We start from the raw sequence: 26,917 nt of genomic DNA, 5'->3' as shown, positions 1-26,917 counted from the left end.
GTAAACTGCAGCTGGAATCCTGCTGACTCAGGCATTCCATCAATAAAAGCCCTCTGACTCTCACTGCCAGAGTCACAATCCCTTCAGCTACCCCATTTTCAGCAGTGGGAACATATTAAGGAAGTGTGAAGACAGCTACTAACCTACCAAGCTGCAATTCTTGCCATCAAAAAGGGTCTCAGGAGACAATGAGTTGAACAAAGTGTTTTAGTAGATAAGGATAAAACCATAGCATGTAATTATCATGCTGCAAATGACTACATTGGTAGTTAATGAGGAAACTTTTCCTGTCTTGATCTCAAAAGCCCCAAAGCCCCTTGTTCCTGCCCGTGATGTGGTAAGAGGCAAGCCCATAATGTGGTGCAGGGCACAGAAGTGAGATTAAGTCATGTCAATTCAGGCAGCAAGCTTTTCCCAGTCCTCTCAACCCCAATCAAGACACACAATTATGCAAACACATACACACTCCCACAATTTGCTTTCTACAGTAACATGTCAGGTCATGGCATGTCAGCAGGCTCTCTGCTTCCCACGGAGGCCTCTGAAAAGGCATGCTCCCATCTCACAGACACTGCACCTGGTCTGGATCTTGCACAATCCCAGTTATCCACTAGCTGGTGGCAAATAATTCTATCCTGCTTTAAAGGGGTGCATGCTGTGGTCAGTGTGCCAGAGTGCGTTTGCTCTCAGGACCAGTAAATCACCGTGACAAGTTCGCAAGGCTGCCATTCTGCATTTTCTCATCTTACAGGTTTCTCTCTTTGAAGAGGAGGAAATAATGAAACCGCCTACTTATTTGGTAAAGAAATGCCAACCTTCTAAACTGCACTTTTCTTCATGCTTGAAATGGCTGAGTCTCAGCACAACGATGCACAAGAAATATTATCATTTCAAGCGTGCTCTTGAAGAGTCGGCACAAATGCCAATTCTGCAAAACTCTCCCGGTATAACCTTGTTTCAGACTGAGATGATTGTGTCCCAGAGTGGCACAAATCCCTCATTGGCCCACATTTTAAAGACAGGAGAGACTGCACTTCTGTGTGTAATCATCCCTTAACTGCACATGAAACACTTACTGGAACAGGAAATCCAAAAGTATTATCACACAACAGCAGCCCATCCTTTGAATAATCTCCTTCTTCCCATCTCTGCCACACAGATAGGCTGGGCTCCTGAGTCCAGGCTATTCCAATGGGATCCCAAATGGTCAGCATGTCCTTTAGCTCATCTCCCTGTCCCTGCTGCCGTGAAACCCTGGTTCTGTTTGGTCTCATGTTCCTGCAGTGCCTCACTGATGTTTAATGGGCTCTGGAGCTGGCTTGCTCAGCCCACGACTTTCCATGAGCTCACTCAAAAGGCAATTTTGGAGCTGAAAACAATTTCACTTACACTCCTCAGTTACAGGCTATCAAATGTACTTATTATCTCTGTAACTGCAGCAATTACAGGGCATGGTTCTTTCTGAGAGGCAAACCAGCTAGAAGAAAAATGGACAGATGTTAACTAGCACCAATCCTGCACGGTCAGACCCCACCGTGGGCACTAGCAACACAGCCCTGCATCCGGCTGTGGCCGTGCGTGCTGCCCTCCTGCCTCAGAGGGCAGCAATCTGCAAACATGACCCCCTGGCATCACAACACACACCACTGATAGGTGCAGTACCTGATCCACAGCCTTATGAGACTTCACCTCCTTGTCAAATGGGAGTTCAGATCCGCAGATCTGCTGTTAACTTCCTCTGTGGTGACCTGGTGTTTGCTTCAAGTAATATTCTCTTCCTTAATCCATGTGTTAGCTCAGGTCCAGCTGCATCTGTGCCCATTTCCTCGAGTTACGCTCAGCTGTGACTCCACTTACAGGAACACGGCTACTGCTGTGAAATGGAGAGATTCATGAGATGACCTCTAAAAACAAGAGCTGTGGCACCAGAGAAAGGGTTGCCAACTAGTTGACACAGTCTTCAATTATGCTGCTATTACATTGAAACACATGTAATGTAGCTGCAGCTTTAGAAAAAAGAACCATCTCCATTTGTGAAATGAAATAAACTGAGTCCTGCCTAGGCTTGCTTTCAGATAGGGCACACAACCATTAGGCTGTGAATGAAATTTCAGACGTTAATGCCTTATCTTGACAAGGCAGGAACAAAGGGTGCGAGGCGGTTCGAGCCACGTAGCTGCCGTGTGCTGTCGAGTCGACGCTCGTGGAGTGATGAAGGTCACTGCAAAACCACGCCACCGAGGAGGCACACACTGCTTGCACTCATCCAGCTTGCCTGGAGAACAAAATTTATCACTCTCCCCCCTCCTGATCAGTGAAACCTCACTTTTAAACGACAGCAGGATTTTTCTGTGTATTTCTTAATATAATAATTAATTAAATTGGGAGTTTTAACTTGAAAAAAATTAAGTCTGAATTTCTTTCTTTGACCATACAAGTCTTGCAAAATTTTGCTAAAACCTTGAAGTTATATATGAATTTTTAATTACCACAATTTTGCCTATGTGGGGAAACCTAAGAAAAATATCTCAGTTAAGATATGGCTGAAAATTTAAGGATTAATAAACAAAGTTGAAATGCACAGAAACAATCTTTCATTTCAGCAAAACCTGTTTGAGGTACTCAGCAGGCAACGTATTCCATTTGCAATACCAATGTGCACATTTGTGAGTTTCCATAATGCACAGAGATAATGGATGTATTTTCTACCTAACATTTAATCTTTGTAACTTAGACATGTCTTATTTTCATGATCACACAACTCTGAGCTCTAAAATATCATCTCAGAATGGCTGTTCTCCCACATTCCTTCAAATTAAGAATGTCCACCAGTCTCCCAGCAAGTAAAAATTGCAACCCCTGCAAAGAATAGGTACTGCTTTGTTTAAAGGACATGTTTTCATGGATATGGAGTTCTTGTATCCATAAAATTAACTGAATTAAGAGTTATGAGAATGAAATGCTATATGACTACAACACACAAGGCTAGTATAAGAGGTGAAAGTATTTTGTCTTTACATATAATATCCAACATCCTACCAAGACACTTAACACAAGAAAGTACAATTAAGAAAGTACAATTAAGAGAAGACTTTAAAAAATTGTTTATTTTCTGTGCAGATACAGCTGAATCCTGAAGATGTTCTTCACCCTCATATTTTCACCCCAAAGTACAGTGACCAGGCAAAGAACAAGGACAAGACAGTCTCCTTCAGTTACAGTTCTGTACCTCTCTAGCAACTTTCTTGATATACATATATCTGGCAAATCAACAGGGGCAAAAAACCAGTTGAGTTTACAGCAGATCATACATCAAAATGGAAATATCTCACAGGGCTGCACCTTACTTCATTAGCAATTTTAACAGCATTTCCATTAATAAATGTTTCTATCAACTGCAGTTACGGAAAGTGATGTTAATCACAGATTTAAATTAAAAATTACACATAACATGCTTTTTAAAGTTTTTATTGAGTGTAGTATTTAAACAATTTCATAAACAACTAAATCATAAAACCGTCTGTTCATGATGCTGCCGATCTTCTATTCCTCCATTTTTCCACATAGACCTTGAGAGACTCCTATAAACAGAGTGGAATAAATAAGTTCAACCTTGTTTCAGCTGAGAAGTTACTAATTCTGAACAAAGTCTCACGTCCTGACAAAATCTATTATTCTCTGTCATGCAAAACTAGATCTGTATTGAAGTCTGTATAATTAGGAGAAATACCAGAGAGAGTGAATAAAAGGAAAAGGAAAACCTTGCCAAAAATGCATAATGAAGCTTCTATTACTAAATGCAATAATATAATCAATTTCATTTTAAAATGAAAATACTTTTTAACTTCAATCTGTAATTGTGTCAAAAAAATTGAAACATTTTTAAAGACCAAGCTGCATTAGAGAAAAATTGAACATGGAATGAATCATTCCAGTGACTTGGAAAAAACACTCTTATTTTCACTAGCTACATATAAGAAACAGACATTCCATGTTTTAAATTTAAAGTCCAAACAAAAATTCAGACTATAAACTCTGTAAAGCTGCAGAAAAAAACCACCATAATCACGGAAAGAATAAACTAAATATTTTGCACCAAAATTTTCTCCAACTCTTTCCAAATTAAAAAATCACATTTATCATGAAGCAATATAGAGAAACAGTATATAGCCAGTCTTCACCAAATTACAGAACTTTTTTTTAGAGTATAAAAAGTGGTGAGAAAATTGCAATAAAAGGTTTGCTTAGGGAATGGAAAAGAGAATGTCTTCAAAATCTGCTTAGCAAAAATGGTACTGGTAAACTATTAGTCAAAGGAATGATGCAGAACTATTTGCAATCTTCACAGATTTAATATCGTGCTGTTTGTCACCCTCAAGTAATATGTTTTTGCACAGTTGCATAGGTATCTTGGCAGGGCAGCTAGAAGCAAAGCTGCAACAGAAAAATAATTCCTACAGTTCTAAAATTCCATCTTACTAGCTCAGCAACTTATACTAGACACAAAACACTAATTAATGAAAACTAGAAGCCATTAATTGTTACTGAAGAACAATTTCTGCATGCCTTTTCAAGTCCAATTGCTTAGAAAAATGCCCCAAGGAGATTTGATAAAGGTACACCTGTAGATGAGTGCCTGATAAGGAGGCAGTTTAAATATCATAGGCCCCAAGGGGTTTTATTTCCTCAAGTCAAATCCAATGCAAGATTACCACAGCTCCCACAACACCCAGGACTTCACACATTACCTCCTTTGAGGAATGTCTGCAGAGTCCTAGTCCCTATGTAACTATTCATGCAATTTGTTTTATTAATATTGAACATACACAAGTCTGCAGCTCTATTTCTTAATTAGGAAATACTCACAGGGGGTTCAGTGAAAGGGACAGGCTCTCCTACTTTCTTCAGAAAAGTTGCTAAAGATTTCAAAGAGATCTCGTGCAGCTCTACATTCTTCGCTTTTGCTTTCTCGTACGTAGCCTTTACAGAAGCAACATCCCCATCCAATTCTGAGGAAAAAAACAGAACCCAAAAAATCTCAATGGTTACTTGTTTCTCTTTCCACCTGTTTTCACTCATGCTTAACCATCGACTGCTGCTCAGACATTTGTTTGAGAAGCATTGGGATGAAACTGAAGCGACCCCTGACAGTTTCACTGCTGTCCCCAGGGTCCTAGAAGCAGTACAACAGTTCCTAGCACCTTGTAAACACCAAGGAAGCCATCATGTCCAGTTAAACTCATTCTGTTGCCTGGGAGGGAGAACACAAACACCTGCAGTATGGAAGCTGTCTCAGGTTTTACTTGTTCACATTTGGAAACATCATCTTCGCAACCACAGGAGCTATAAAAGCAGTGGTTCATAAAGGAAAAAAAAAGCTTTGTGCAGAAATGGATAGCCTGTGTCCCTTTCTCATGAGAAAGAGCTTCCCACTCACATCTGGCAAGTGGCTGAGCTCCTTTTTTAATGTGGGAGGCTACTGCAAAAACTGCAGGAAATGACAGCTTAATGAAAGCACAGAAATTGTTAACTTTCTACAACTTTAAAATAGATTTATTGTATGGGAAACACCAACAAAAAGAGCTAATACTTAGATTGCATTTAACGGACCACACAATTGTGATTTTACATATTTCTTTTTTCTAAAAGGTGTACAGCAAAGGATTGTGCATCTCACCAGACTGAAGGAAAGCTAGCCCTGGCAGTGGATCTCATCTCAGGACAAGGACAGGAGTAAAGGTCCTTTTATTTGTTCCATCATGGATGCCTGACAGATGATCAAGCTTCTTTCAGCTGTGATCTATGTTCTACCATATCTTTGCTAAACACAAACAATTATAGTTTTATTTGCCCATTTTTTTGTTAATTAGAAACAGTTACCAATTGTGGTAATAACAATCCTCTGCCATGTTTCATAGCCTTTTCTAATTAAAAATAACAATGGCCTGAAAGGAGAAAATTTTTGAGTGAAGAAATTAATGTTAATACAGGGTTGGATTTGGTGCAAAACAAGAAAGCATGTTTGAAAGCTTAGTAGTAACTTTAAAATTAAAAAACCCAGCAACTTTTATTTAAAAGATCTTATTTCTACCCCTCATAGCTAGAGCACAATCTAAGCCTTCTCATTTTTCAGTTGTGCTAAATATTTTGCTGATGATTCCTTTAATGGTCAAATGATCAATGTCTCATTTGGGTAAGATGCTTGCACAGAATGACCTGGGAACAGCTTTTAAAACTCTTCATGCTGGTACTGAGTGTCTCCTCTAGAACCTGCTAGGAACCAGGTACATCTGTGCCTGAAGAGAGTACAGCAAGCATCTGTTCATACAGAGGGCAGCTTCACTGTTCAATACACTCCAACCACTGTTGTGGGTGCAGCAGGGCAAGTGACTGATTCTCAGCAATCTCTTTATGAAACTGCTCTACCATCATGCAGTTAGGAAGGATGGTGAAAAGCTTTGCTTAATTACAGAATTTTTACTCAAGTTAAAGCAGCAGAGGACTAACGACAGCATAAAGCAGCAAGTACAGTGCTGGTGACAAAAGGGCAATTTTTTGTTTTATGAAAACATGTTAAAAAACATACCCTGCTGTGAACCTGAACCTATCTGTTACAGGGCTAAACAATTTTGGTAGAGATTGCTCTTTGCAATATTACTAAGCAAGCAAATTTTCTAAGTTAGATAACAATCACAGCACTTCTACAACTTGATTCAAATAAGTATGTTTGTATTCCTTTAACACCATATCTTTGAAGTGTTTGAAGTGTTTTACCTAATTATTCCTATTTATCTCCTCTGTGATAGACTGGTACACAAAGGCTTCTGTCCTTGTTCTGTTTTGCTTGTAACACATGTGAAAAGGATTTACTCCCTGTTATAAAACTGGAGGACAGTATCAGAGTACAAAAGGCAAAGGACTCTACAGCACAGAGATGCCAGTGTTGCCATAGGAGCTGTTTGTCCTGGTTTTTCAAGAGTGAGCCTTGCAAATAAACATGCATAAACAAAAAACTTGACTTTTTTAGACGGGTCTCTTCTGACTTCAGCTATAAAGAGAACTGATAAATATTTCAACTATTTATGTAAATTCAAATGCAGACATCTGGAATACTAACTTTGGCTACATTATAAGATGTATAAATAATTTCCACTAATAACAATAAGATCGTTTCACATTACTGATTGAACAAATCACTTATGATTTTGAAACATACAAATGCACACATAAAAGGAACCAATATTACTACATGTTTTGGGGGGAAAAAAGCTAAATTCATTTTAAAAGTCATTCATTTCTACAGCATTTTCCCCCATGGGTTAGGATGGATTCTTTCTTATTCTGTGAAGCCTCTACTTAAGGCTCTAAGTAAAGGATTCATGGCTTGTGTCAGCTGGTAGCTCTTTGATCCTAACAGCCAGGACAGCATACAAACCCAACAGACTGAAACAAGAAAAACCTCTGATAACCCCTGCACCTCTTTATGACTTGAACTGTAAAGTAAGGGCTTGCATGACCTTTCTGAATGTCTCCAGAGCTCTCACTAAAACACTGTTCCAAGGAGCATTGCTTACCATAACATCTCAAGAGGTACCGGTACACCACTGCTGGATCAAGATGCTCAGGAATCAGTTCCACAAGCGCCTCAATCCTCTTTGCCTGTGAGATTTAATTCACATACAAAAAAACCCCATGAACTTGAAATCTTAAAGAACAAAATGAAGTCACCAAATTCAGAACAGTGATTGCACAGTTTTAAAGTGAAGTAAACTGTACTGGTAACAAAGAAAAGACTGTGTGACTCGAAGTATATATAATAATTTCCTTCCCAAAATTTTGCAGATATGAAATTGTAAAAGCAATTAAGCACAAAACACAACTAATGCAATACAGATCTAAAATCTATACTCAAGAATCCTAAACATTAGTGTCTTGTTTTTTCTTCATGTAGACAATTAATGTAATGTATCAATAAGAATATGGCAGGATTACAACCAATTAAGGAAAACTGCAAAACACTCAGCATCCTTCAATGACGCAGAGGTCAATGGCAGCAATGATCAATGCTTAAAAGGAGTCGGATCACTAACTGATGTGCTTAAATTTAGAACCTCCTTCCCTCAGCCTCTGATTGCAGTTTCAAAAATTTTTAGGTTTTAAATTAAAAGCAGTTTACTGAAATGAAGAACGTCTTTATCACACACTACCAACTTTGATGTGTTAGTAAAATTTCAGCTTGATGGGCTGAGAAACTTACACATTTTTAGTTCCTTTTATAGACACCAAACAATGTTTATCACATTGTATTTATCATCATCACTTCAAGAGATGAACTTTAAATCTACTAGTATTTAATGGCAATTCCCACAAAATATAAATGTGCATTTGACTCATTTGAAAAAAAAATTATTCTAGTTTGTGTGCTAGATGTTCCTGATGCTGCTCCTCTATGAAAGAGAAATCCATATGGTTTTGCTTGGGTGTATATTTCAGGGTTCTTTGGTTGTTGTTCAATGTCGGGTTTGAGGGGTGGGGGTTTGATTTTTTTAGTGCATTCTAAGGCTTTTTTGTGTGGGTTGGAGTTTCTTTGTTGGCCTTTGGATTTGTATTTTAGTTGTTTTGGGGTTATTTTGTTTACTTTAAGGGGGCAATAGGAGGAGGGAGGGATAGGAGTAGAGCAAGCATACAAACAGCATTTCAAATTACAGGGAATGAGGACAAAGCCAGGAATCTTAAACAGATGCTCCAAGTAGATACATGTCCAAACCACCATAACAAGTAATATGAAATGTGTCTTTTAATGTAAAGACAGAGGCATTTTATCATCAGAGAGGCTGAGGTTTTAACTTGCATTTGTATTTGTACAATGTAGCAAATAAAATAAGGACTTTCAGGTTGTGATACTGAACTGGATAATGCAGTAAAACATTCTAAGCCCAATGTTTGTAGGATGTACAGTGTAACATGGAAAATGCAGGAAATAACCAAAACAATAGAAAAGTATTAAGGACACCCTCCTTTCCATCATGCTCCATAATGTCAACTGTTCTTTAAATATAACCAGCTCTGCAAATTAACCTCCCCCCTCCTCAAGAAACCCAGTAAAGCCGTCAACTGTGAAGTTCGAAACACTTTAACAAAGGTTGATGAAATAGTATTTTGCAACATATGAAATTGTATACAGGAAAAAAATATTGTACCTGTCCAGGTTGAGATGCTGATCTAGCCAAAAAACGCCCCAAAGTTCTCTTCTCCTGAACTATTCCACCCCACCTCTGAAGACAAAGAAATGATTAATGTAGCAGACATAAGTAGGTTACTGTTAAACAAAATTACCAAGGTGAAAATTTCCAATTACAGATGCTTAAAACAATTAACATTGTTAACTAACATATTACCAATTTATAAGGTAAATAATTGAATATTAGGTTGACAAGAAAACCAAAAACCAACCACAAATCAAGTTCATTTAATGCACTTCACTGGTAAACATTTTTTAAATGGTAGGGATAAAGTTTGTTTAAAACAATAGGGGAAAGAATTAAACTAATACTTCAAATATACCACAAAAACGAGGTTTAGGACTGCAAAAGAATGAAAAAGAGAAACACTATTCCTCTCCAATTATACTGCCAAGCATTCACAAGTGAGCTAGGGATCATAAGGTTAATTATACATTTAATAAGGTGTCAGGGAGATAACTGCTCGTTTCTTTATAAAAATTAAAATGTACAAAGCAAGTTCTCTTTAAAGTATAATTACCTACACTTATGCATACAAAGGACTGATTTCAATCTCTCTATTTTATAAAAGGCTTTAACTGCAATAGACAGGGTTTGAGAAAGAGAAGTTGAACTTAAAAAAGTTTGAGACAGACCAGATAAAAATCAAAAATTGATCTTACTTTAGAAACAAGGACAAAATAAAATATACAAGACAATATGAAGTGTGTGTTCCTCAAAGATGTCAGTGTCAGAACTCTTAGAAATGCAGAGTGTAGCTTTTTTTACTGGCTGTGTGATATCAGTACCAAAATGCACAGGAAAAAGAGAATATTGTGCATATGAAAACACATACCACGATTTTCCTATATTCAACTAATACTGTAGACATTTGCAAACAAGAAAATTTGGGTTATGTCATTATGAATATTCTGAATAAGTAATATGTTTACAACTCTTTACATTCCAGGTGAAAAGGTGTGAAGGTTCCCTTCTTTAGGCAAACAGACAAGAAATGGCTTTATGGTGCTGAATAGGGGCAAAACACTGATGAGAGAAACTTGCAATATTTTGTTACCAGTTCTAGCCATTCCCACCTACTGCCAGTAACTGCTCTGAGAGGAAAGAGTCTAGTTTGAGAAACATTATCCACAGCTCCCTTTCATGCTGAAATATCAAATCCCTTCCGACTCTCATCAGTAAAAGCATTCTCCCTCCAGACAGTAACAGACACTGCAGCTGCTCCATAAACTTTTATATAGACTCTTAGATGCATTTCTGAAACCATGGAGTCTTCATGCATATACTAATATTTTAGATTACAAGCAAAGTAGCTTATTTAGATTGTTGTTTAATTTCCAAAATATAACAATGCAGAGTGACTATTCCTATCCTCCAGCTGGTGGATTCCTATTAGTGAAACACTTGATCCACATAGCAGTCATAAATGTTTAACCCAGCTCAAAGTTTTTGCTGACCCATAAAATCCCCTATTTTTTCTCCTAGACACAGAAGTTCCAACTCAAGATTACCTGTAAATATCCACTTATAACAAGGTATTTTTAAATAGTCCATTAAGATACAATGTATACAAGGGTATTTCAAGTATGCTATAGAGCCATTAATTTAATTCTACCAGTTAGATGCTCTTGTAACAAGTTTCAGGAATATATATATGTATATTATTCCATGTTCTGGAAAATTTTAGGAATAGTATCATTTTACTTAAAAATGAAAAAAACCTTATCTTCACAAAAGAAGAAAAAGTACCCAATTTTCATTTACTCATTCCATGTCAAGCAAAGAGCAATCAACAAATCAGAAAGAGTGGAATAACGCGAGAATTTTTTGCATTTTGATGGCAAGATGGGGTTTATGGCAAAAAAAACCTTTATATAGCAAGAGGGTTTTATGGCAAAATTGTAGTCTCCTTTTCATTTAATATTCAGATCACCAGTTAGGTAAAGCCCTGCACAAAGTAAGGGAATTACAAGGAATACACCCTCACACTGCAGCAGAAGTAACAGAACAGCTTTGTTGGTAGTGTCTTGGAATATGATAAAATATGTCATGGATGAAGCAGAGCTTTTTCTTTAAGAATTTAAAATACTTAGGCACTGGTAAAGAGTAGCATGCACTATCAGGAGATGATAAGAGGCCCTGATTTGAGGCAGGAGCTATGCACACATCAGTCTGACTGCTGGACTGTCACCTGCTTGGATGAGCCTCCTGACAGAGCCTGCTCCCAGCACCCACAGCTCATCCCACCTCTTGCTTGGCTTGTCTTTAGCTTGGCACAAATGGCACAAATGCAGCTGTCTCAATTCCTAACTCAGCTGAGACTGTGACCCAGAGACCAACATTTGGGGTTTAATGCATCTGTGACAACTAGAAAGCAAATTCAGCTCTTAATCAACCCTGAATACAATATATACAATATTACAGCCAAGTGAAGTCCATGACAAGCAATTATTGCCTGCTTGTTTTGCAAACTGTACAGCTGTAAGATATCGTGTTTACAGCACTTAGGAAATTAGGTGAGAAGTTTCAAGGAAATGGTTTGCAAGAAGCAACTGACATCTAACAGAGAACTTGGAGAAAAAATATGTGCAATATACAAATACTTCCTTTATTCCCTTCATGTTACTGGAAGATAAAAACCAGCCCTGACTCTGGCATGCACTGCTACCCTCAGCACTAGAGCACGAGCCCATGGTTTAGTGTAAAGGGTGCACTGCTACTCACACTGTAATTCAAATGCATCCCAGCAGCTGCACAACATCATTTTGTGACAATTTCTCAGTTAACCTTTGGAGAGCTCTAAGCATTTCTGTTCCTCTTGTTATGTCATTACCTGTATCAACGATCTGGCATCATCCACTCTGCCTGCAGTGATGTACTGAAGGAAAAGATCTGTGACAGGTCTGTACATTCCACACTGACTGGCCACTCGTTCTGCCATCGCACCAACTGCAAAATGATGGGAACATGAGGAAAGGCTTGCATTGAAAAGCTGCTTTTGCAAACTTCACAGGCATGATTTATGCTGACTGAGCAAGTTTTATGTGTAATAGCTCTTTCATAACACCTCTGTCGAGTCAGAATATTTAAATATCATTGCAATTAACTTACATTTTTCCAAAGCTGGTTCTAATCCTTCCTCAGACACCTTTCTTAACAAATAGGAAATACTTCTGACAGCTTGATCAGGATTCTGTGCACCAGAGATAAGCAGAGGCTCAAGGTATTTCACAGCAGCATCAAGGTCATTGCTAGGAAAAGAGATCGAACTGGCTCAGTTTCTGAAATCAAGATTTCTAAACCTAAAGAAGCAATTAAAATGAAGTTTTTGTTTTCTACATCAAGCTTCTATTTACCAGGAGTAGCTGATGAAAACACATTGACCAAAAAAAATATTTGCTCAGATATTGTAAACGTGAAACAATTTATGACTAAATGAATAAATCAATTAATAAGTCACTTTAAATGGCCTTTGACCTATGCAAAGTTATGTATTTTGGACACACTTTATTCCTCATTAAGAAAGAAGAGTTCAGCACTCTGCTTTAGGAAAATGCATCCTGCAAATCTAGAAGGCAAAATCTAAACATTAACAGAGGGTATCTGAATAATTAATGCATGCAACTTAAGTATTTTTATGCAATGTAATTAATTATTTACCTGATTTTTCCATTCCTGCCCTTTTGGATGCAAAAGACAATACTAAATGTCATTTGGTCATTACATCTATTTGCTTTTAATCTTAAGGCTTAAATATAGCAAATGTTAATAAAATAATTCAAGAAGTGTTCACCAAAGTGTAAACTCTACTTCCAGCATTCTAAAAAGTTCAAATGACAACATCTCTTACCAGTCCACTGTAAAATCTAATTAAATTTAAAAAGAAGACTGAGCACAACGAATGCTTTTAGGTGAAGCAGCAATGCAGCACATGTAAAAGCTACAAAAAATGCTTTGAAAACTGAATCAGAAACACAGAACTACCAATAAATGAACATTGTATTGGAAATATCAGTAAGACTCTGTTTTTCAGAGTTATAAAGATAGATATTACAAGGTATTTAAGAATATATAGGGTGCATATTATTTACACTGCTCAGTCTTTTCATACATCAAGTTAGTTTTGGTATGGGAAAAGTTGGTGCTCTACCTGCATGCAAATTTATTTATTTATCCTTGTCATCAAACTCCATCTTAAGAGCCGAGCCTGATTTTGCAACACTTTTATGACATGGAAATACAGGAAAATAGGCGTATTATAACACAAATAATGAAGTGTCTCTCCCATCTGAAGCATTTCATTTACGTTCAAGTCCAGGCACTAGAGCTGTGTGCCAAGGACCACTGGGATCTGCTCCCTGTGGCCTGGCATGCCTGAGGCAACCAGGAATCTGTGATGTACTACAGAGCTCTACAGCTTTCCTGCCAAGCCAGGCACAGGAGGCCCACCCAACAAAACTAGTTTGAAATAAAACAACAGAAGATGTAGGATTCCTGAAGACTGCTCCCTGCAAAGTGTAGTGGAGAAGCTGACCTTGCCCTCTCTCCTCCAGGTGCTTCCTCAGGCAGTTTTACACACAAAGGATAAACCAGCACAGTACCAATGTAACAACTGAACCAGAAATGCACACAGAGCACAATACTGAACAAACGGCTGAATCACAGGATACCAGGAAGTGTGGGGATAACTATGATAACTAAACTGTGGCCTAAAGCATCAGTCAAGCTGTTTTAGCTCTTACTGGAAAGACCTCACTCCACAGATACATCTGGCTTTCACATTTTGAAGGTAAAGACAATAAGAATTCAAGAATATATTGCCATTTCAACTGCTGGAAAAGGTAGTAGATTTTTCTTTCCAACAAACAACAACTATATATATATACACATATATTTAATACATATTTATATAATCTCTGGGTGCTATGTTTGATGAAGTAATTCCATTTTACCTTCAGATTTCATAGAGCTTTTAATGTAATATATACACATACATACATACATATATATATGTATATAAATATATAATCTCTGGGTGCTATGTTTGATGAAGTAATTCCATTTTACCTTCAGACTTCATAGAGCTTTTGATCTAACACCGAGGAAACACTTTACATGCACATTGGAACAAAGGTATCAAATTACAGCACAAAAAAAGACCTTAATGCTTCACAGTTATTATATGTCTATTTCATTAAATTTCCAACCCCAAATTCGTATGGGAGACAATACCAGAACAGAACTGCACACTACACTCAACTAGAATGTCAACATCTGGGACACTGTAAAAATGGAAACAGAATGAAATGGATAATACAAGAGATTTCCCAGCACATTGCAGAAAAGAATTAAATACACAGTCCTAGAAATACTTACCTTTTTGTATGAGCCAATGCAATTGCATTAGAGATTAGTGAGTCAGGTAAACGAATGGATTTGGTGACGTCTCCCAGGATGTTTTCAAGTACTTGCAGGCTCTTTACATCTCCTTTTTCTGCCAGGGCCTGAATGAGAGCAGTAGCTGCTGCTCTAGTAGGCAACACACCACTGTCAAGCATTCCTTTTAAAACAGCCAAGGCATCTAACAATGGTAAAGAAGTAAGGGAAATAGAAATCTGACTTTAGTTCAGAAAGCACCATGCTGCTGGTATCATTAATCCTACCCATTAAAAATAAGTACAGAAAAAAAAATTCTTTAAGCCCTGCAATCACTAGAGTGAATTCTAACTTGAATACATATACACAAACAAAAACTTTCAACAATAATTTAGGTTGAAAGGCTGTAATATCTCATAATAAGAAGTATTAAGCTACTTTCAACATTGAAATAATTTGTTTTTAACCAGCTCAAGGAAAGCAGGTGTGTCATAAACATCCTCTCTTATGATTTTGAAGTCGTGACTCTTTTCTTCCCCAAACCACAATCAATTTCCTTTACTAAAAACAAAAACTGTCATATATTTAAGAATAAATATAGCCTAAAAATGTATCCATTACAGAAACTGATGAATTACAATACTGAGATTTCTCTTTTTAAGTGTGCATGAAAGCTTTGCTTCCCCAAATTTAATTTTTAAATAGAATTATGGGATACAAGTTTCCTTGCAAGAACCAAAACCAAGAACTCAACCTTACCTCAGAAACTCCTAAGATTATAGCAATTACATGTTAAAAACACACAAGGTCAATCTCCTGTCCATCTGCCAAAAATTCCCCAAACCCACAGCTGATGAAGTCACCCTCTTTTCTCCTAGCAGAATTCTTGTCAGTTTATGTTATCCATGAGCAAACACACACAGAAAGACATGCCCCTCTGGTAAAAATCTCTTATTCCTCACCAGCACAGGCAGGATTAATCACAGATGATAATTATAATACCAAGGGATAACACTCCTAGCATAACATACACCCACATGAACTCCACAGCATTGCCATTCCAATTCAATATGCAGGTACTGCAGAAATCAAGCACTACCCTTTACAGGAGAGGAAGCAAAAAACATCCTTTATGCTTAGGCTTCCTTTACAGGAAGTTTTTTTTTTCCTGCCCCATATTCTTCTTTTTAGGGAAAATAAGGAGCAATACATGGGGGGAAGGAAGATTCACAACATTTAACAAGTAATCTCAGAAGACATGCCAAGTTCAAATTCTCTCCTAACTAGGTGTGGGCCTCCCTCTAGCACAGAGTGCAACCAGCCTTCTCAAGAACAAGGACAGAGAAAGATTTGAAAGCTGCATATGTGCACAACTACCGCAAGAAGTAAGGTACTAGTAGCATAGTGGGTTAATGCTGCAGGTGGAATATGCTTGTGGAAACCAACCATGCATCTTTCAAAATAAACTTCTACAAACTCTGCAAATTTCCTACCACCAAACTCAAGTTCTGACTCTTTAAAGTAACCTGGTTCTTACCAAGTTCTTGCTAGAAGATATCAGAGCTCTTAGGAGGACACTTTAGTACCTCCAGAAAACCTTCTAACTGCACCACATTACACAGCAAAGAATGCTGATCAGCTAAATGAGGTATGTAAGTGGTAAAATGCAAGCAGGTTTTACACAAGTGAAAGCCATCACAGGATGTAGGTCAAATGGACCTAACCAACAAAAGACTACAAAAACACCATGCCAAAATGTTTTGGGTAATCTGTGACCCTTAGAAAATGACCTGTATGGCTGAAATACTCAGTAACTTGCATTTTCAAGGCTTCACTTAGACAAAGACAAGTAGTATATCTCAAATTAAAATAGAAACAAGGATTAAGTGTGACTATTCAATAAAATTGTTAGATAAAGCTTGTTCAATGCACAAGATATAAGAAAATATAATTTTGCAAAGTAATGTAATTCCACAAGATTGAGAAACTTTACATTGTGCAAAAAGTGAGATTTTTAGAGTACAACAAAGAAGAGAGTTGATGTAACACGATTTAGTATGCTAGCTAAAACCCCAGTGCAAGAGACTAGCAGGATATAGAAGTACCAGTGATGTTCTGAAGAAGGGAAGACTTTTCGTGGGCAATATTCAGGAAGAACTGGTAAAATTTATGGCGTATTAGAGAAAAAAGCAGAGAAGAGTTATGAGAATAAAACCAGACAGGAAAGTCAGGTGAAGGCCTTGAAAGCAGCAAAAAAAGATCTGCCAAGAGCAAAAGGAGCAATGGCATTCATTACAAATACTTCAGTGGGTGACACCTGCCAATGACATGAAACTGGAGACTGAATGAGGAAGAAGACAGGTTTATCAGCCACAGGAAACAAAGAGCACAAGCGAGAAGATGTGTCTAAATGCTTATCTTGAGTATCTTAATGTAGCTGATGTTACATGGGTATGAGTTACTAGCACAGCTATGTATGATGGAATTAACTAAAATGTAATGATGGTAGAATCAAAAGTGGATTTTCTGAATTTGTATATAGTTGCTTTAATGCTTAAAGGTACTGACAAAAATATGTATCAACACCGTACTTAGGCTTGCATGTAGATAAAAGACATTGCCCTGCATGTACAACTACCTGCATGCAGAGTTTTCCTCCATCACAACACTTCTACAGCCCAACTACATAAGTAGGACATAACTCTGTGGAGCTGATCTCTAGGCTGTAAAGCAGCCAATACTGAGGACTAAAATAAAACAACTGTAAACTTTATGCACCATCTTGTTGGGTACCCTTACGTACTCTTCAGCCACCATTTTCTTCACTATCATCATTACATTAAAAAGAAAACCAAACAGAGTATTTTGTTACTGTTGGTATTGAGAACTATTAAAAAGTATTTGATTAAGTTTTTAAATCAATATTATAATCATTTAGTTCACAATCATGCACATTTAACAGTCAATTTAACTCATCTGGTATCTCACACAACCAACACAATATGCAAGAAACAACTGCTGGGAATTGTTTCAGATGCTCTAAAGTATGTTAATTTCCAAAGCAAAATGACTTGTGCTGTGAATTTTAACGCACTTGAAAGCCTGTACTTTCTCTCGTTCTGGAGCACAAATTTTGCATGTCTGAAGAGCTGTGATTCATCTTAAGAAAACCCATCTTGTGTTAAATGGAATGGAAACTGGACTAAGTGGTCAAATGACAAGTACATTCATATTCAAGCTGTATTATAAATGCATGTACAGTAATTTACGTCTCTCAGCTACCACAAAAGGCTCTTGATAAGCAGGTAATTTGCTAAATGGACTCCTTTATCCAAGTATTCGAAGGGCGTTACAAGAAAAATCTGCAGAGGCATTAATGTGACGTAAAGGTCAAGCATTGTGACATACCTTTCAAATAATCCCGCCTAACTTGCGATATGATGAGGAGGCTGCTGGCAGCACTGTTCAGTGTGAAGCCCTTGATGTGGGTCTCAGCACTAAAAGAAGCAGACATTTAGAAAGGAATTACTGACATGCTTCTGATACGATAATAAATGGTTGAGCACCAAGGTGAAATTATAAAAACTACTGTTCGTATGTTAAAAATATTGCTGCAAAATATCGACCTGGAGACAGCTTTTGTGTTATCCTGTCAATGGTTATAGAAGGATAATTTTTTTTTGCATTCTGACAGATGACAAAGTTGGAAGTGAGCAACAAAAGAAACAAAGTACAAGATTTTTTTTAAACAATCGGTTCAGATTCTTGAATGCTGACATATTAGATGACTAAAATAACTGCATGCCCTGCATTGTTCTGTTGTATCCTAAGCTGGATACTTTTTCTTCTTTTTTCAATAGTCACCATAATTATAAAATATAAAACTATTCTTTCAGCAATAAAAATGAAACATTTATTTTCAGCACTGTATATTTTAAACATAAACTAAAGCATATTATGAACTAACACCATATCATTTGGTTGATTAATTTTCAAATTTCTGTCATCTAGATGTATACAGGTTTTAAAGCGAACATCCTACATTTGCTGCCTTAGCCACATTAAAATTGTATTTCGCTTATCAATTGCTTGTCTCCTGTAATACAAAACTTCATGTAAGTAGAGCAAAGACAGCCTTTACTTCAGTAACCCTGCTAAAGCTTTGCTAACACTCTGGAAATTAGTCAAGAGAGACTAACCAGCAATCACATTGGTCTTGTACTACAAAATGTTCCTGCTCCTAAATAACATATAGCCAAGCCCCATTTTTAATATAGAAGGATAACTTTACAAATGTTCATTTCTAGATTACAAAATCTCCACAGAGCAAAGGGGGGCATTGCCATTTACCATATCAGCAATCAAGATAAACCTCAGTGATCATCTTGTGGCAAACAACTGAGCAGCCTACCTACTTGAACTTAGGGGCTGAGCGGATTGGGAGGTAAGCAGGGTCATTGCTAAATTGTTCTCCTCAATCCCAAGAAAATCCTTCACATTGCACACAATATGACTATCCTCTCAGTCACTTTCAGCCTCCCAGGCTCACAAATGCAGTCACTGGACTCGGGATTTTCTTCCTCTCCCAACCAATCCCCTTAATCCCTGCCTAAGCACCCACTGCTCAGTTCCGCCTTTTTTTTTTCCCTTTGTCCCATCTGTCAAAGCCCTTAAGTCAACAATTCATGCATGAGACTGTAAATTACATATAACAAAGGATTTACTTTCTCCAATCTTCCAATCTTTAGTGTGATTAAATAGATGTTAGCTACTATTACAGAACTAATCCATCATTCCAATACTCCTAAATTTCTATTTAAAACTTCTTGGACTAAATGCAGTAAATATTCCTGAAAACAGTTCTAGAATGTGAAAGCAACTACACTTGGGTTGACCAAGAGATCAGTAATGTTCTGGGATGCCTGGTGTTTGTTTCTTTCAAAGGCAGTGTAGGAGTGCTATTTACTTCTCCCACATCACTTTCTCATGGAAGTTTTTCAGTTCAGGTAACAGAGGGATATTTTGAAGTTATTGGATGTTTTAAAATTATTTAAAAAGTAGTTATTTTGTTGCCTATGCTAATGTGCACAGTAAGACTATCTACGTATTATTTACCTTTCAAATTTGGCTTCAAACAGTAAAATGAGTAATTTGTATGTAAATTAAGGTAGCTTTCCTGTATTTTATGAAAATATTAGGAGCTGCACAAGTTTCAGATGACCACACATTTAGGCTTTGTAAGAGCAATCTCTTTTTAGTATGAGGCTGGAAAAATTCTGTAGCATCCAGAAATGTGTGCTGTACAGATCTGTTAGTCCTCAATCACAGGCATGCACACCATCACTTTCTCTATTTCAGTGAATTACTTAGAACTTAAAAGCTTTTAAAAATGCTCAATATAAGCATAACTTTGTTACTAGAAGAAAAGCCACACAAATATGCCATGAACACGACCAATATGAAGCATTTTCTGTCTTGATGCAACAGTAAGCTGTCAGAAGCTTCTCAGATTGTCATTATTTGGCATTTCTAAGCTAGAAGATGGAGTAGGAGAGTTGTGAAAAGCACCAGGGTTAGATCATAGTTGGCTTTGACCAGCAACAAAGAAGAAAATCTCTTATAAAATCCTGTTACTTTACTCCTAAACATCTCAAACTTCAGAGGCTTAACACATCTCTGACCTTTTCAGTCTTTCAAATGATTTTTTCCCCTGAATTTTGAATTTATGTACTACACTTATCTAAACACTTATCTAAAGTGACGAATCTGAATCCATGAAATACTAGGAACAAACCACCACCTTCTTTCTTCTTTTCCACTTCTTTTCCAGTAATTTTGCAAATTACTGCTGGAATTATGCACTACTTTGTGCATCTTCCTTACAACTGTTTGAGCTGTAGAGAAGGAAAGCAGTGAATCCATGTACAAAATCTTCAGTACAATGTTTCAAGCTTCTTCCCTGAAGAAGGTTCCAATACATTTTTAGATACTTGAGTATTTTCTCTGAAACAAACTACCTAAATTTTATCAATGTTCTTTGTACTCCCTAACACATCTCCCCTCCATCTTCTATTGGCAAAGATTTATCAGTTACTTGCATTACAGGGTGATCAATTTGATAAACTGATTTAGTTTTCTCTAATATAAGCTATATATCCTGCAGGCACAAACATTATTTATCATAAAGCCCAGTTGCTGAGAGCTATTTGCAAAAGGACTATTTGTTCTTCTGAAAGCAGAACTCCAACACTTTTTCAATGAAAGACATTTCTCCAATCTAAACACTTACAAAGAAAACATTAAAATAATCAATATCATCTTACACTAGACTGTTCCTGGAGATCAGAAACTAATTTGGCTCTAAAAACTTTTTACAGTACTTTACACATTAGGTAATTCACCTACAGGCATTTTCAAATCCACTGTATTTGTTCAGTGAGCACACTTGATGACAACCACCAGTCTTGCTCTAGTTGAATAAATTGAAAGACTTAAAACCCTTAAACCTAAATTCTTGTTCTTCTGAACTCTACACTGACAAGCCAGAACACCTTAAAGCCTATAACCTGACCAGAACACACGTTACAGGCAATCATTAAAGCAAGGGCTGTATCATACAACTCACTAAAGGTTAATTCGATTCCTTTCCTTCTAATAACTTGTGACAGCAGGTTGGATTTATTTCAGAAGTGTAAGAGTTGGATCTAAGGTTTATGGTCATCTCTTAGCCACTGGCATCACAGTCAAACGTACCATTTTGCATTTGGCAGGCAGCCAGCTGCCAGGGAGTGTGGGCAGGGTAAGACAGCAGCAGGGACAGGCATTCAGGGGAAGGCTCACAGGCAGCTAAGTGAAGGAATCTTGTCTGTTTGGATATTGCTCTAAAGAGGAAGAGGCAGACTGCCAGAAGGATAGACTTTCAACCCTGATGCCAAGTACATTTGTTCAGATTGTTATTTGAAATGAGTTATTAGCAATAGACACTGTCACTCTAGTACCTTTTTAAAAATGTGGCATATTGCCCTATGAAACACTGGTGTATTTCTTACCACAGCTCCTAATCACTAGTCATGACCTGTTTTCCCATTAAAAGATAAGGACTCACCTGAAAATGATCCAGAAATTATTTAAGCCCTCTCTCTAAGGCAATAAAAGTGCCCCAAACAAAGAAAAGCCTTACATGCGTTTCACATCAAGGGCTTCTTCAAGACAATCCTGTGTTAACAACGCTTTTACAAGGATGTCACAGCAACGGGAATGAGACTCATCCTTCTGCATTCTCCTGAAAATATTGTAGGCCTCTAAAAAAAGAGTAAAAAAGCCAAAAGGAAATGTCATACTGCAAGAACATGGATCACAGAAAGAAATCACCTGTTCACTGAAAAAGGTCCATCTTAAATTTATGTATCCTTTGCTTACATCTTTAAGCTCAGAGCTGCAGATCACAGCTTGCTCAGAACTGCCTGCATACAAACAATCAACACACACTTCTACAGGAGAAAAAGTTTGCTACTGCTCTTCCTTTATATGTGGCTGTTGCTTCAATATCAACACAGCTGGTTAGAAGGGGAAGACTCAGGATTTTTAAAGCAACACCTAATTCTGGGGTATGCAGTTACAGTGTCTGGTGCATGATCACAACAGCATTTAACAAATAATATAGGAGGCGATTCCAATATGGGGAGATCAGATTATTTGGCTACGACAAGATTTATACAAAACATACAATTTACAAATATACAGATATTTAGCAAGTAAACTACACTGCATTTGTTTGACTGATTAACAGTTTTATTTCATGCATTCACAATAACTGTCAGTGTATGAAAAGATGTTACCAAAAAGGGGGAAAAAATGATAAGCACAGTTTTCAGTCATTTATTTTTCTGAAACAAGATTATGCAGCTATAAACATGCAGCTAGAACTGCCATCCACGCTGTAACATATGCTAGAAAGCTGTGTTAAGAACCACAAATGATCTTTTACATCTAAACAGTGATTGCACGTTTCTTTTAATAACTCATGAAGTAATTCCTTTGCTAGTTCAAATCACAGCCACAATAACCTTTAAAACTTATCAGAAATAGTTGGACTATCACCACAAATTTCACAGATAAGCATTAAGCTTTTTTCTTCTACTTTGAAAGTAAAGATGGAGACAACTCATTTGAATCTTAATGTCATAAGAAGCATTATACTAATTGCTCTTAGTACAGCGTGTTATGGAATTTTAATCAAAACTGTTGGTATGCCTTTGAGTGTGCATCTTAACTTCTTTAGCCAACAAGCACACACAAAAATCTCCTGAACTGCAGGCAAAGAAATGGTTATGCATAAAATTTATTATTTACATCACACAGACTCCTATACCAAGTTAATAATTAGAATTACCACAGCCATTCATAATCTACTCTGTATGCTTGAAATGTTGTTAAATATATATATGAAGAGAAATAAAGGGTAACAGCATTTCAGTAAAATTAGCTTCGAGTCTGACATTACAAGAGTGATTGCACTGTCAAGCAAAAGAGCAATGGAACAATAATAGGACCACATAAGAAAGGTCCTGAAATCCTCCACCACTTTTACTTAGAGGTCTGAAGTTAGTTTGGCCTGCAGCAATGTGAAATCTCTTGCCTGCTCAGATGCAGATCACTGGATTCATAGTGTTCAAGTTTAAATTCAGTGGGAAGACATTTTTCTTTCCACTGCTCTGAAATCTGAGGTACCAGCAGACCAACAACCATATTCAACAAAAACAATACCCCTCTGACTGGTATAACCTGCTACAAATGCAACTAATGATTTACAAAAATGTAGCTGACTGGTGATAGGTTTGGCCTTTCTGCTCATAAATGTCTGTTTGAATTCTATTTTTTTTAATGACAAAATTTCCTTATGTTTTCCTACAAAGGCTCTGCTGTCTTCAGACTGAACTAGGATTTCACCCTGTGTTTAAATAGTACTTTAATCAGTTGGGTACAGAAATGGACCTGGCCCCTAGTGGTCAAGATGTCAGGCATATGTTACTAACAATTATCACAGTCCATAACATGTAAGATCTCCTTCTACAAGAAAATGTAGTGAATTTTCAGGTTTTTCTGTAATGACTGCTTCAATGAGAATTAAAAATATTTCTATCAATTTTGTTGTGTATGTCAGTCCTGTGATCATCATGTTCAGATTTTTTTCCTCACTTCATTTTGCATCTCTGCAAGAAGCATGTTTGAAGTATACCTAGATCAATCCTGAATTAAGCCATACTCTTGATCAGGAATTATCAGCTCATTACTTCTTCAGAAGGCATCTGAAGTTATTAAAATATATTAGCATTCAAAAGAGAAATTTCTTGGTTTCAAAATCATATTGAGCTATACCAGCTATTTCAAGCAGAAAGATTTGTTAGAAAAGTGACAACTTGCCAAGAAAGTCTCAGTTCTCAAGACAGTCAAATCTGTTTCAGTAATTGTGACTGTTTGGGATATGTGTTACACGATCCCCTAGAGTCAAGTTCTCACACTGAGGAATCAAGACAAAGATGAAAATATGACTTTGCATAAATCAAGCACTTTGGAGAACAGATTATCAAAACGTGTCAGACTTGGAAAGTTCACTGAATAGTTACATAACTAGATTGAGTTAATCTTTTTCCCATCAGAAAGCTGCCCCATTACATTCACGCCAAAATTACATGATACTGTTATATAAAAAAAGCAACAACTCAGTTTTTTTAGGTTTTTTCTAAGGCCAAGAGAACAGTTTTCCAAGACAAATTGTTTTCCAACATAGTTGGAACATTTTTTTCCCCTTCATTTCTAATAGCTCTTGACCACCTTCTCTCAAATATTGCACCTTTAAATAAAAAAAATATGCAGAAGTGATTTATTGCTAAGTTCAATATCTGAAGTCATCACAGAAGTATTATTTTATATTTTTGTTTTAAACTAGTCTCCCTGTCAAGTCTAAGGCAGCTATTTCGTTTCCTCCTGCTCTTCACTGGATCATTTATGATACCAAAGGCACAGGACACTTTCCTAGTAATCAATTCCCTTGATTTCATCTGATTTTCAATGACAACATTTCTTCATTTCTCATCTTTTTATGATGCCAACAGTTACCAGCATGAAGAATTTCCTGAAAACATGATGTCTGCCACAATACATGATTCTTAATTTCATACACATAACATGGTATTGCACTCCCAGTATGCAGAATGTCCAGACTCGACTTCGGACTACTAATCTAAATAAACTGAATATTTAGACTGAGTAACTCTAGATGGTAATTTCACTAACAATGTAAGTTAAATGTCTGAATGACTGATACATTCTTCTGTTAAAAACTCAGAGCTTAAAAATCTGTGTCCAACCCATAATATATACTGATTACACTTAGAGAAGAAAATTACTAGGTGTCTTGCATTTATAAATCTTCCTCATTCAGCAAATATAATTTTTAAACCTACTGAATTCTATTTTCTATACCGCTTTCAAGTAAGGTGCCTATTTATTTACTATAGTATAAACGAAGAAAATACGTATTTCCAGAACATTCAAATGCTCTGCACTTGTTAAATACTAGAAATGAATTAATTGGGACCAAGGCTCTTCTCGGTGGGGCAGAGCAATAGGACAAGAGGCAATGGGCAGAAACTGATGCACAGGAGGTTTCCCCTAAATATGACTTGTGCTGGTGACTGAACACTGGAACAGATTCCCAGAGAGGTGCTGGAGTCTCATCACTGGAGATATTCAAGGATCCTGTTCCATGTGCTCAAGGATGAGACTGCCTGAGCAAAAAGGCTGGACCAGATGATCCACCTTTCCAAGCTGAGGCATCCAGGGATTCTGTGACTTCCTCCCCATTTTGCAAGGCCCAGTAAAGCTATTTCTTCTACTGTCACTCTGCTTTGGGATGAGATGGATAGCAATGGATTTCCAATGATTAATCACAGACCAAATCAAAGGAATGGCACTGAAATATACTCTGCTCTTCTATATACGAAGGCAAAGGTCCATGCAGAAATTAATTCTGTTTTTAGCAGAGACTGGGAAGTTTGCACAGAAGAGCTCTGCAGTTAATTGAAACCTTAAAATTAACATGGCAGGGGAAAATTCCACAGTGGATTTCAGTTTACCTTTTGCTTTATTTTTCCTGCAAAGCGTCTGTATTTTCAGTTCTTCCCCAATAGAAGCACTGCTGCTATCTTCAGGCATATCCTTTAAAAGAAGCAAACATTTCAATTATTGTAATGATATCTGTTAGTTTTTTTAATAAGAAGAAATATATCCCTAAGTGTTGTTAACTAGGGAAGTTAAACTCCACTTACCTTAGGTATCTCAAATGGAACAACCTGACCATTTTTCTGAAATATATCAGCAAGTAAAATTAGTGTCTTCTCACGAGGAACAATATTTTCTTCTTGAATTTTAGTCCAAATAGCTTCAGCCTTTCCCCAGTCCTTGTTGCTGTCTGAAACAAGATTAAAATCTTCAGATAAAAGCACATTTAGAACATGCATGCCTACCTAAGGTAATTCAAAATTATGTCTTTGGAAAATAATCCATCAATTAATAATGTAAATCAATTAATCATGTACTTCTGCTTCATACAATCATCAGTTTGAAGTTTTAAACTATTTTAATACCTAGAGGATGCCAGAAAAACCCCCCAAGGATTGTATGGATTTTCAGATAAATGAGAAATCAGCTCAAAATTGGTGCAGAAGTGATCATCCCAGCTCATCAGTTCTATTGTTCTAGACTGTTCATTTAAATTTATATATGCATCACTGTACATAACTGCAAATAAACAGAAACCTGGACTTCATGTAAGAAAATGCTTAACTACCATCTAACTACCTACAGCATGTGCTTTCCTGTTGCCTTTACATTTTCTAGCTTTGCAGTCACCAGTTGTGAAGCCTTGATGACTCTCAGTCACTACTGATTTACACGCTGGTAAAAAAGCTCTTTAAAGCAGGAACATCCTTCTCATAAACTGCCTTCATTCAAATCAGGTTTTGCTCTCCTGCTATTACATGCAAATCTTGTAAATTTTTCACTGACTCTTCAGGAGTCGGTCTCTCCTCACAAGTGCACAGCAAAGGGCAGAAGGTGACATTTGACAGCTACAGCAATACTGGAGAATGATCAAATCCTGCATCAGGCTGTTCAGAAAGGCTCTTTGATCTTCACTGTTGAAGGCACCCAAACTTTAGCTAAACAGGCTTTGATGTGATCTGACTTTGGAGCTATCTTAACTTCAGGAGAACTCCTGAGGTTTTCTCCAGTATAAA

General features: G+C 37.0%; 1 protein-coding gene across 1 annotated transcript in view; it reads right to left on the bottom strand.

The window, feature by feature from the left end:
* Window positions 1-3,089: 3,089 nt before the first annotated feature.
* LRPPRC (leucine rich pentatricopeptide repeat containing) overlaps window positions 3,090-26,917 on the bottom strand; it is an 87,156-nt gene continuing 63,328 nt past the window's right edge. Inside the window, exons 28-38 of the mRNA XM_064708981.1 lie at window positions 25,949-26,091; window positions 25,757-25,838; window positions 21,799-21,919; window positions 18,027-18,115; window positions 14,619-14,823; window positions 12,354-12,493; window positions 12,076-12,191; window positions 9,201-9,275; window positions 7,575-7,659; window positions 4,867-5,009; window positions 3,090-3,581 (exon numbers count right to left, since the gene is read on the bottom strand). Of these exons, the coding sequence (XP_064565051.1) occupies window positions 3,525-3,581; window positions 4,867-5,009; window positions 7,575-7,659; window positions 9,201-9,275; window positions 12,076-12,191; window positions 12,354-12,493; window positions 14,619-14,823; window positions 18,027-18,115; window positions 21,799-21,919; window positions 25,757-25,838; window positions 25,949-26,091 (1,256 nt within the window). The 3' untranslated portion in view covers window positions 3,090-3,524. The remainder of the gene's footprint in view (window positions 3,582-4,866; window positions 5,010-7,574; window positions 7,660-9,200; window positions 9,276-12,075; window positions 12,192-12,353; window positions 12,494-14,618; window positions 14,824-18,026; window positions 18,116-21,798; window positions 21,920-25,756; window positions 25,839-25,948; window positions 26,092-26,917) is intronic.

This window comes from Zonotrichia leucophrys, chromosome 3 (genome assembly GCF_028769735.1).
Source record: "Zonotrichia leucophrys gambelii isolate GWCS_2022_RI chromosome 3, RI_Zleu_2.0, whole genome shotgun sequence".
Classification (NCBI taxonomy): Eukaryota; Metazoa; Chordata; class Aves; order Passeriformes; family Passerellidae; genus Zonotrichia; species Zonotrichia leucophrys.
This window is presented reverse-complemented; position numbering and strand designations above follow the sequence as displayed.